This window comes from Aquila chrysaetos, chromosome 23, assembly GCF_900496995.4.
Source record: "Aquila chrysaetos chrysaetos chromosome 23, bAquChr1.4, whole genome shotgun sequence".
In the NCBI taxonomy this organism is placed as follows: domain Eukaryota; kingdom Metazoa; phylum Chordata; class Aves; order Accipitriformes; family Accipitridae; genus Aquila; species Aquila chrysaetos.
The window spans coordinates 18,157,818-18,169,993 of NC_044026.1; the positions used below are offsets into that span (position 1 = coordinate 18,157,818).

Genomic DNA, 12,176 nt, shown 5'->3' on the forward strand with positions numbered 1-12,176 from the left:
TAAACTCTCATTATTAGTAACAATGCAGTCAATGAGCTAGACAGCATCTCTATCACAGGTATTACAGGACTTTTCTTCCATAAGGCAGAAATAGCAAAACTCCTGTACTGCTCACTGAAACTTAACAGTGAAGCATGGCTGCAGTTTACTGGAAAACTGGTAAAGGGACAAATATTCAGTAAGAGTAGAGGTAACAACACTTTAAAGAAAAAAAAAAAAAACCAACCCTAAAAAGTCTTATGTAGGGTAAAATTCAGCATTTGGTAATAGTTGTGATTTTGTCAGAGACAAATGCTGAAGATTGCATTGTATGAAAAATGAGTTTGTTGCCTGCTATAGGGAGATGCTAGCTATGGTATGGTAAGGTTTTTCCAACATGTACTAATTTGAGAGAAACCATACCCATTCTAAAAAGGTTTTCCAGAAAATTCAGAAAGAAATACCAATAATCCATTCACTAGATGAGAAAGAGGTGAATATGCTTCATATACTTTTTTTGTTTTGTTTTGGTGGGTTTTTTTGTTCCTGAAATACCGAGTAAGCCTGAGAAAGCCTAAGGTCAAAAGCCCCATTAAAACAAAAAAAAATATCTTGCACACATCAGTCTTTAGAGATTTTGACTTTCTAGCGCACATCAGCGTGAAGCTAAAGCATCACATACAACAGAAAGTCAAAGAGCCTTTTACCAGTCCCAACCATTATTTGCCTCTTTGGGTACTTTCTGGCTTTTGCAATACAAGATTCTGAAGGGGAAAGTAATTCCTTGAGGACTTTGGATCTCTAATGGGGGTCAGTGTGCTTTAAATGAAAAGTCCTGGCAGTCTAAAAGGAAATATAATGAAGACTTTTGTTTTCTATGTAATGGGGGCACATCTTTAATAATAATGGAAGTATAACATAGAGGGAGAGGAAGACAGGGAAATGGAAGATGTGACCTATATCAGATATTAAAAAAACTCACAAAACAACAATGAACCAACCAAAAAAAAAACCTGGAACAAAACAACCAATAGAGGTGAAAGTGCATTTGCTGGGTGGCAGTTGACTGTAGAGAATCAGAATACAAGAACATTTTTTGCAAAATGGAAAAACTCAGCTGCTGCTGAACAGGACAGTGCAAACAACAAGTATACCAGTGCTGAAGAGTTTAAAACTTACGGTGGAATCAGAGACAAGAAAGGAAGCGTCCTGGGGCAGGCAGGGAGCTTCAGGGAATGACAAGACCTTCACCTTGTCCCTTTGCCAAAGCACGTGGAGGTGGTTTGCACCTGGAGCAAACCAGCCTTGCCTCCGTGGTTTGTTTTATCCCTTGTCCCAATGTGCTGTCTGTACTTTTGTTACCTTGTGTCATAAGATTTTTAGTTCTGGGACCATAGTGGACAACAGTGGCTCTTTGGGGAGCCACCACTCAGTGCTGAGGAGCCGTCTACCAAGCTGAAGGCAAAAACGTGTGCCGTAGGTACTTCTTCGCTGCCCTGTTTGGGTACTCGCATCTTTGGCCACATGAAGTGGAGCAGAGGGAGGAAAGAAAAAGAGCAGTTGTGGAAGATACGTGGTGAAAAATGGTCTACACGTAGACCATTAGTACAAAGCTTGTGAGGAAGTAACGTTACGTTATAGTTTCAGAATAAGAGGAGCCATTCCTCCTATAGCCAGTCGTGTAACGGGTACAGTGTACATTTCGAACAGCCAGTGGTTTTGTTCTGCGTTGCTCTGCCCTGCCTGTGATATGGACAGGAGTCTGGAATTGATGCTGAAGTGATGGGAGCCCACGAGGGGACTTTTCTGGTCATGCAGAATTGCCCCTTTTCCCCCCAGCAAGCGATGGGCAACTGCTGCTGTATTTCCCTGCTTGTCTGGCAAGGGAGCAGTAGCAGGGTCTTTCTCGTGGCAGCCAGGAGATCCCTGGCAAAAGGGATCCCTTACCTTTCAGATCAGCTGCGTGGCCGTGGGCCCTCGTTACCTCATGATTGGCAGCAGTAGCAATGACTGGTAGAGATGGAATTCATTGGAGTATCTCCTATTCTCAACCCAGGCTGCCATTTAGAAATCTGTTTTAGGTGGTGAGGAGATGGAAGCTAATGTAATCTGTGACAAAACATAGGCTGACAGGATTTTCTAGAAATGTATCTCCTCTAATGTATTGTAAACTGGCTTAGAGGAGTTCAGTATGAATTTTTGAGTTATACTTGGGGTTTTTTTTTCTGCTCCACTGAAGGATTTAAAGGTTGAGTGGAGCCCTTAGCATCGTTGTTGGTTTGGAGTAAGAATGAGAGGTACTTTGTGGAATTTTGAATAATTGAGAGCATCTGTGGTGAAAGATGGCGAGAGGGGAAAAAAAAAAAAGTGTGGAGTTACTTGCTTTAGCCAGAGTCTGGGGAGTAGTTACTGCCTAAGAAAGTGAAACTCTCAGCTGGAGACAGTTCCTGAACAATTGGCGCAAGGCGGCCTGGCTTTATTCGTAGTCCTTACTAGAAAAACAGAAAAAACTAAGAGGAGGTACTAGAAAGGGGGATGTCTTTATTTTCTGAATAGCATTTGTGTTTATCTGAAGATGCATGATCCAGAGAGAAAATTCAGGACAAGCCTGAAAGGTACTGCAACATTATTCTACCTTTGCTCAGAGCATGGCTGTGCTGCAAGATTATTGAGATGGACAGGTGTCACAGGGCAAAAATATTTTTTGAGCATTTTGTTCCTATGGTTGAATAAGAAAAACAGTCTTGGGCAATGATTCTACCTTTAATGTTTGTCTTAATTACAAAGTTGAAACCCCAAGCTCACTTGTGGGGTGATATTCTGATACAGAGTTTCCAGGAGTTCAAAAATAGTACACATTTATATGAGAACTAAACCCCTTTTGCTTTCTCACCCCGCAAAAGATTTGAAAGCATGCGGGTTGTAGAATATGGAGGGTGTCTGACTCCATGGGTATCTGAAGTCATTAGGGTTCCCTCCTGTACTTACGTGATTTAGTAATAGGAGGTCCAGTATGAATTTTTTTTGGTACAGCAGAGTGTGTCTGGGGCAGTTCATTTTCTTCTTTTGTGCTTCTGATAGGACTGCTTCTGCGGGGGTTTACAGGACTCGTCTGTGCAGAGACAACAAGCCTTTCGGCATCCTTGATCTTGGATCCAGAAATTATTGTCCGTCACATCTCTCCTATTGTACAGTGCCCCTCAGGAGAGTTTCAGTAGCAGGGTATGATGATTGATCTTGATAGTACAGCAACAAAGTCTTTAAAACTTTCATTTTATCGTTTTTTCAAGTGAAAATGGTAGGATGGAGGTAAGCTTAGTGCAGTAGTCTTCTGGGACAGGAGTGGGTGAGAACTGGATTGAGAAAGCAGGTTTCTGTTCCTGAGGCAGTAGAAGATTAAATCTCGTAGAGAGACCATTAGTGAACTCCACTTGTGTCACAGGCATGTCTCTTACTCCCGGATAGACGTGCCCTGCAGATAGTTTTGCTGTGGTGTTCTTACGTTTGAAAACTAATAATACAAAATGTTGTGCCTCTGATGTTCCTCTCGGTATCTCCTAGGGATTGTTGTGGCTAGACTTACCTCCCGGGGGGGGGGGGGGGGCTGTGGGGCCCCGCTCCCTTCGCAATCCACTTTTGGGAGTGTAACGTGGCTTTTGTTCAGGATGTCTTCCTTTTATGATGGGTTGGAGAAGGACTGACTTCTGTATTGGCACGTGGGAGGCAGAGAACTGGCTTTTATACCAGTAGAGAGTTAAAATGAAGTCAGGGTACACACCAAGACTCAAAATTCAGAAGTTTTTCTCAGTATGGTAACATAAAGGAAGCCAGGGTATCAACGCTATTAGTCCACTAGCAATGCTGAGTTACACTTGTTAGATGGTCAGCCTTGAGTGAGTCACTGACCCCCCTGTAGATCGTGCTTTCAGGAATAAAAGAAGTGCTGTAAATAAGGAAGTACTATGAGAATAATCAAGATGTTAAACAAGATGATGCTAAAACACTAAATATCCAAGTGGTAAACATGGCATTATACTGTGACTCTTCATAGTCCAAGTTCTGTAACTTTACTCATCCGCTTCATTTACAGCTGTGTTGTTCAAGGGATTGCTTTAAAAGATTAGAATATAATCCTTCTACTATTTTAATCCAGCAGAGGAAATCCAAGGTGGATGCTTAAAATGTTACTAATAACTAAGGAGGAAACATGCATAGAATATTAATATTTCAAATTATTTATACTTAGGGGGATTATACATGGCTCCACATACAGAGATTTCACACAATTATGAAGATTTCTATCAGAAACTGTGGATAACTTCAGCTTTTGCTAGAGTCGGTGAACTAACAGATACTCATTAACTAAAATCAACACTTGGAAAAAATAAGGCCAGAGGATAAAGAAAGATAAGTATTTTTTGCAGCCATGTGTTGTTGGAGGGGGCTTACCAAGGGGAGCTTCTTTACTGGGGACTTTTTGGAAGATACACCTCAACTTGAAAAGTTAGTAAGTGATCTTAGAGATCAGATCACTGAAACAAATGGTAACAAATTGACAGATAGTATCTACCCAAAAATTCTAAAGCTTTTGATATTAAAAGAGCTAATTTGATAAATGTAGTGTAAAATTTCTCACTTAAAACTAATGGTACCAGGAGCTTGGAAGGTGTTTGCACTAGGTTTGGTGCTCTTGGGTGTTTTGGAAGGGTTTATAGAATAGGAAATAAATAATAAGATTATAAAAATTGCCCATTTTATTACGTTATACAGCAGTTTAAAGATAAGGGCTCACTATTTGTTGCAAAGGGTTCTTCAGAGGGTGATGTAGAATTCATCTCCAGATTCATATGCTTGAAATTTAAATTTTGGTCTCTACACCCAGATGTCAAAGCTCCAAATCACACTTAGTGGAGGGCTAGTCAACACGGGTAGAAAACTGGCAAATTCAGATGTCTACTTTAGAACAGAGCTGAATCTCTAGCTCTTCACTAAGACCCTAGATGCCAGAGATGGTCTTCAACTACATCTTGAGATACCTGCTTCTGGATTTCTACCAAAGAGGCAGCCCGTCAGTATAAGCTGTAACCTGTGTGCAAGCCCAAACTCCTGTCTCAACAGAGGCGCAGAACTGGAAGGATTTCAGAGAAGGACGATGACAGTGATCAAGCCTGTGAAAACCTTTGTACAAGGAACAGCTATATAGGTCTGGACTCCTGAGCCTGCAGTGGAGACTGTTGAGGTTGGTGGTGGGGTATGTTAGAGCTCTACTGAATTGTAAGTGGCATGGAGAAGGTAAAAAAGGAGAAATTGTTCACCACTGCAAAAGTGAGAAAGCATCAAACAGAAAGTGGCAGACAGCCATGAGAATACAGATGGACACCTTTATTATGCCAGTGTCAATCAGGGAAAGTGATAATCATGGAATGAGAGAGCTACCAAACCCAAACAAATTTAAAAAATGCATCCTCTTTTCGCCCAGTAAAGGATTGCAGGAAGCGGGAATGAAGGTCACTATGACCAACGCTAACCGGGTTTCTGCCTTCTTCAAATTATTCCCCCAAAAAAGAGCAGTGGAGGGTTTCAAGGTTGCTGCTACTTTTTATTGCTGTGTTCAATCTGTCAGCAGAGTGCAAGCTGGCATTCTTCAGCAAGGGAGTAAAAACTACCCCAGTAATATGGTAGACCTCCCAACTCTGTGTCCAACATCATTCCTAAGGTAACAAGGATTTTGGTGTCCCTTGTCCATGGAAAAGGGTAAACGTAAACATGATGTCCATCTTTGGGGTGGGTAGGCACGCTAATCCTGTATATGGAGTGTTATGCCCCAGTAGACATTAAATATGCTAAATACAGTTGGGGAGTGCTTTCTGTCTTGTCTTTGCCTGAGGACTATCTGAAGCGGGCAGTTTTTGTCCTGCCCTTCATTTTTGCTGCCATGTGGCCATCTGTGAAGCCATGGAGTAGGCAGAGATGAACCTGAATGGAAAAAATAGCTGCTAGTTTTAAGGTGAACCAGTTTACTTCCACTGACTCAAGAGCAGCTGTGATGTGATGTAGGACTGTCTGTTGCCGGGAGGACAGGAATGCTGCTTTTGTGTCAGTGCCAGTTTATGCTGTCTTAAAATTACAGCCTGAGAGCTTCATTTCCACCAGTTCAGGGAAGCACTACAATTATAACAAAATTTACAGGCTTGGGCTATTGGTAGAATTAAAAAGTCTGTCAAGATTTCTATAACAAAGACCTATTGAGAGGAATCTCCAGTTGCTGGTTAAAAAAAAAAAAGTTTTGGGCAAAATTTACATGCTTATTGTCTGACTCTGTAGATGCCTGCCTTTTTTTTTTTTTTTTTTTAAATTGAATTTTCCAGAAAATTTACATGTTTGATTTTTCAATGTCTTAAAAAATGAATGGTGTTGCTTTCTCCTTTCAGCATTAACATTAAACTGGTCTGGACATTAGGCTCTGATAGTATGCTTTAAAAATTCAAACTGTTCTAGTTTTGATCTTTGAAAAAGAGGTGGATACTATTACAGACTTCCACTTCTTGTTTGTACCATGGTTTATGCTGAGTATGTTCTGCATATCATGGAAGTGGCTTACTGCTGATACAGTACAGGAGACTTCACGTATGAAGTCATGTTTCAGTCATGCCTCAAGCGTGGGACAGAAAAGCAGCTGACCTGAGGATGTTCACTGTGGCGCAGCTATTGCACTCTCAGTCAGAAGGTCCCTCCATAAGGCGTGGTGGTTCCTTATACGCCGCGTTGGTGATCTAATGAACTGATTGTTCAACGTGAAGCATCTAATGAAGCGATTGTTCAACGTGACGCATTTCAGAGGGATCAGGTTTTATACTGCTGCAGCAAGAACATCAAAAGCAGGTTGATGGGATATTGTAGCTAACGCTGCCTTATTTTCAGACGTGCTGGCATGATGCTGGCCTAAGCTTTCACGATGAAGTTTGCCACCGAAGAGCTGTGCTGCAGCAGGCACTCCAGCAGCAGGTCCGATTGCCGGGAGCAAGCAGGGGTGGTGATGGACGGCAGGCGGTGAGTTACAGCGGTGCCAGTGCTTCCTCTGCAGGCGGACTTGCTGAGGTAGAAGGCGTGTTTTCTTTATCTCTCTGGTCTTTGGAAGTGTGCAAGTCTTCCAGAAACCTAGGCAGTCTTGGTATGCTCCTCCTCCTTTGCCTGTGAGGGAAGGAAATGGCAAATGGTGATCAGCGAGCTGAGGGATTTATCCGAGATCACCCACAGGGAGGTAGGGTTTGGACTGGGTGATGATATTCCTCACCACCGAGGCATCCTCTTGACTTAAAGCCTGCCAAGATGCCTTTGTGCTTCCCCCAGGTGAAATGCCTGACCTGCTTATGGTTTCCTCTGGAGCCTTTGATGTTCCTTCTGGCATTTATCTCATCTTTGCCATCTTTTGCCCTTTGTAGTGGCAATTGAACAGAATCCTTGCAGACAAGCAGAATAATATTCAACAAGAGGATGGAGGTGTATAAAAAGAAATAATGCAGTTCATTTGCTCATTTTTTCAGACTGTACAGGCAGCTGGGAATCACCAGTGCTAATCACCGTTGAATGTAAAAACCTTGTTTTGTTGTTATGACATGAGTGGTTATTATTGAATTGTACAATGACTATAGGAAACATTCTGTATTTATTTTTTTCCCATGGAGCCATCTCGTTGAAGTTGCACACATCTAATGTAGGTGTATACTGTGTCTCAAGTGCTAATTTCTCTCCCACTGATTATAAGAAAGTCTGGAGGACTAGATCCGATACAGACATATCTATAGTTAAGTAGGACAGTTATTACCCATCATATATGAAAGGTTCTGACACCATTAATGTTTTAAGGGCTCAACGAAAGCTTTCAGGGGAATTAAATTTACCTTAAAATCCACTAATGTTATAATGCGTACAAAGATGGGCCCTTAGTTTGAATGCAGAGAGGAGTAGTACTGATCATCATCGCTGCCCTGCGCTCCTATAAATTATCTGATAATAGAAGTTTGATGTGCTTTATGTGGGAATTTAAATGTTACTGTGCCCATTTTACAGATGGAGAAACTATAGCACAGAGGTTGTAAAACACATTTAATTAAAGTGAAAAGTGTTCAATGCACAGGTATCCCTTTATAGTCCAGCTAAAATAGGTTACTTTCTACTTTAGTTAACTGCAGTGTTTAGGATCCCAAATACTCTAAAGTGTAATTTGAAGTCTACGGATGTAGTTAAGCTGTCATTCTTACATTGTAGGATGGTTCCCATGTAGAAGGGACCAGCCTTTCTCCCTCGGTCAAGCATATGGAGAAACAAGAATGCTTAAGCTCAACTTTACATGAAACTGCATGAGAGAGTGTTGAAAGTATTTGTTTTCTTTCCTCAGATGCCTGGTTTTTAATTCATTCCTTTGATCAGGAATGAGTTAGTTGCATTTATCTGGGATAGCGTAGCATATCTGACATTTATGTGTTTCGTTAGCCATGAGTAACTGTAATTTTATTAAGATTTCTAGCATGTTCAAATATTAGACTTAAGCCGTGTCTTATGGCAAACACCCATGTTTGAATATGCTAACAGAAATGTTTTTCTACTCCTTGAAGATAGAGAACTTAATGTAATTGGTAAATCAGATGGTATCTAGCACTCCATTGTAATGCTTTACTTGTAAATTATAATTTGAAGCACCATATCTTTTCTCAGTAGTGATTAATCCTTGAAATAAAGGGGGAGGGGGAAGCAGCTAGTTTGTTTTTAATGATGCATTCCCCCTTTGGGAAAGATTAACTATGTACAACTTTGTTGAGTTTAGCAATTTGCAATGAATTGTTGAGTCGTCCATGGAGACCAATTCTGTTCCTTCAGAAGAGTGTTCATCAGGTTACATTGTGCTCTGTTTCTCTAAAGGAAATAAGTTCTTACATCTCTAAGGCAAGAGATAGTAAGTTCCTTTCTAGCATTTGAATTTAAATAAATCTAGCAAGTAAAACTGAGCTGTAGTATGTTGGATGGGTTGAGAAAAGGCAGAGAGAGAGAAGGCAACTAATTCAAAACTTGCTCGTATTCTGTGTGGTTTTGGTTTGCATGTCTAAATTTCAGAGTGTATTCAGTGTTGTGTGCGGATTCATCTTTGCCTGTCTGTGATGTGCTCTCAGCCGGTCTTTAGCATCTTTGGTTGCCCTGCCTCCTTTTCCTGCTCTTTCTCTTTTTCAGATTGTACATAGATATTAATGACTTGATTAATTTTGCTGAAAGACCTACTTGTGGCCTTCTGTACCTCTAAGTCCCACAGCAGAAAGTGGGAATGTGTGGTAACATCTAGCTTAATTCCTGCCAGTGAGGGGTAAAACATCAGTGCAAAAGTTGGGGGTTCCTGTGGGAAACTATGGGGGATTCTTGGTAGCTGTATCTTTTTTGTATATGGAGTCAGTAGATGGCACCTCACAAAATGTTTCCGATCTAGTGGGGAAATACTGTCACTTGGGAGTGCTGCTGTATCTCCCTTAGGAGAGCAGTGTAAGCTACTCCTTTATTTAAGCTGGCATGACTTGGCCCTTGCTCAGCAGTGGGAATACCAGCAGAGAGTGCTCAAGCAGTGGTATGTAACTGTGTGTGCTCGGAGATACTGCAGCCTTTTAAAAGTTGTTTGGAGGAAAAGCCGAATGGACAGCAATCACGTGCAACAACATCTGCATATTGAATCAATTGAGCATCCGTATGCAGAAGTCTTACAGCCTTCCTTCATTCCAACACATGAAACAAAAAATGGTTTGCTAGCTGCGAGTATGGGTGTTGATGTTCCTTCTCGTGCCAGGTAGTGCACCGTGCGTGTGATCAGCCGTTTGGTGCGTTGGGTTGGGTTGGGTTTGGCCTGGTTTGTTGCATTTTTTTGCTAAGACTGTACTGAGAGCTGGCATTTGAACAGGGGATGGCGATGAATGAAAATGCTCTCCGTCCCTTGTATTAAAAACGATTGAAAATGAGTATTGTGGATGTGAGACTGATGGGGTATGACAGATACACCAGCCAAAGGCTTGAACACAAAGACAGTTAGAAATGACAGTGTATCTTTCCACTGACTGGAAGAATATTACAAACATAAGTAGACCTGCTAACCTGTTTTCCCTTGCCTGGGTTTTGGCTGTATATTTCACAACTGTGAAAGTATTTGGATGCCGAGTGAGTGATGTGAAATAAGTAAATTGGAAGAATAAATACAACAGACAAATAACTTTTTTTTTTTTTCCCGCCTCCTCTCTCCCCCCCCCATCCCTCCCAAAATTGCAGCCACAGGAACAAGTCTTCAGGCTGGCCTCACCCTTCAGGGACCTGGAGCTTGAACCAGGGGACACCTTATGGATGGGAGATGACGGCAAACAGAGATGGAAGAGACTACTTCATCAAGTAAGTGGGCAGTGTCAGCTGTGCGGTCTGCAGCCCTGCTCTTGACTATCTCCTTGGAATCCTAATTCCCGTTTCAGCCCTACACTGTTTTGATTTGTTGCACAGAAATAGCTCTGACTGTACTTTACTGCGCCTTGTTTTGGTACTTGGTTATTTCATTTACCCAAGAAAACGCTGATAATATAAGGATCTGTAATTCGTCAAGGAATTACAGCAAATGTCATTAACAAAAAAATAAAAATAAAAATGCCATGTTTAAAGAATGAGGCAAAAGGTCAGTTCTGACTGAGGCTAACAATTCTCCTCCATCTCTGCCATGTGAGCTGTTTGTTTAATATATTCATTATACTGGTAATGAGAAAGTGTATATTTTGATCCTATATAGTAAATATTCTAATTCTTAGATTGCCCATAGTCCTTTAGCTCTGAATTTAAAGGTTTGCAGAATAAATGTCAATGTGGATGATGTGATCGTAAACACAATTGGCTTTTCCCAGTGAGAACTGTGCATAATTATTCTTTAAAATCACTGAAGTGGCTTGGATAAAATATGGTTTGCTGTTCTAGCAAATGTACTCTATGTGGCTTTGGAACTTCTTCACTAAAAAGGGGTGGTGGTGGTGAGTTAGCAGAACTGTTGCCTGATTTTGCAGCATTAATTGCTTTAGCTTACATCCCATTTTTAAGGCTAGCATTTTGATTCTGCTCATGTGAAGGGTTGCTTTTTTTAATTGTTATTTCATTTTTATGTTTATCTTTAGAAACTCATAGGTGCTTAAAAAAGTTCTGGATGAGAATTACAATTCTTTCCTTCAACACACAGTAGAAGGATCAGACTTATTTTAAATTGACCATTAAAAGCGCTTAATTTACTCAAGATCCTTCATCTGCAAAAATAGAATTGTACAGCATAAGAGCTCTGCTTTCTCTTCCTCCCTGCTTTGCCCAGGGTGCGTGCCTTGGCTTCCTAGGAGGCATTTGCTTTTGGAGCCAAAGCAAGATTTGTAGCAGCGTGGTGTCCTGCAGGCTTTCAAGATTTAGAGCAATTTCAGACCTGCCCAAATTGGAGCAAGTTGTCTGGGTTAATGAGGGCTCAAAAGCTGACTTTGAAATGTCATTTTCTTCCTTGAACTAGTATTTGTCATGCTTTGCATGTCTGTAAGACACCGGGTACAGCACTGGACAATGTGAAGCTGAATGCAGGCACGATATAACTGTATTAGCATAGGTTTTCTGCCTGAACTAATTAGGCTTGTCAAGAAGTATAGGTGAGCCTCCGAAGTACTGTGCAGATATGACTCTGCTTCTTCTGTTACTCTAGTTAGTGAAGGGACCTGCACACCTTGGGTGTCCATTTTTTCTGCAGACTGTTGGTGTGTTCTCTTCTGTGTCACTGAGATTAATTTGAAAAATTAATATCCTGCTTCTGAAGACAGGCACCACATTTGATTCCTTCTCTTTTCTCGCTGGTCACATAATGGGATGCTGCACTTGTTATGTAGCTATAAACAGCTGCGGTTTACAAAATGCAGTGCATTAGTATTCATTAATTTTGCAATTTGGGAATGTTTTCTAACTCTCGGTAGCTAATGATTATTTTGTTTATTTTTTGGATTGCCTTTTAGTACCTTAAAGTGCCATATCCCTCTCTTAAATGCAGAAGACTGCATCTAGGAACAAAAATCCATAACGGGCAGTGCCAAATTATGCCTTAAGTAATGTTAGGATTGTTGTTGTTGTTTTGTTGTGGTGGTTGGTTTTTTTTTCCATGCTTTTATAAG

The 12,176-nt window shown here is 41.0% G+C and overlaps 1 protein-coding gene across 7 annotated transcripts in view; it reads left to right on the top strand.

Annotated features, from left to right (window-relative positions):
* FRMPD4 (FERM and PDZ domain containing 4) overlaps nt 1–12,176 on the top strand; it is a 412,160-nt gene that overhangs the window by 289,458 nt on the left and 110,526 nt on the right. For all 7 annotated transcript variants that reach the window (XM_029999016.1, XM_029999023.1, XM_029999017.2 and 4 more), the window contains exon 2: nt 10,279–10,395. In XM_029999016.1, the coding sequence (XP_029854876.1) occupies nt 10,279–10,395 (117 nt within the window). The remainder of the gene's footprint in view (nt 1–10,278; nt 10,396–12,176) is intronic.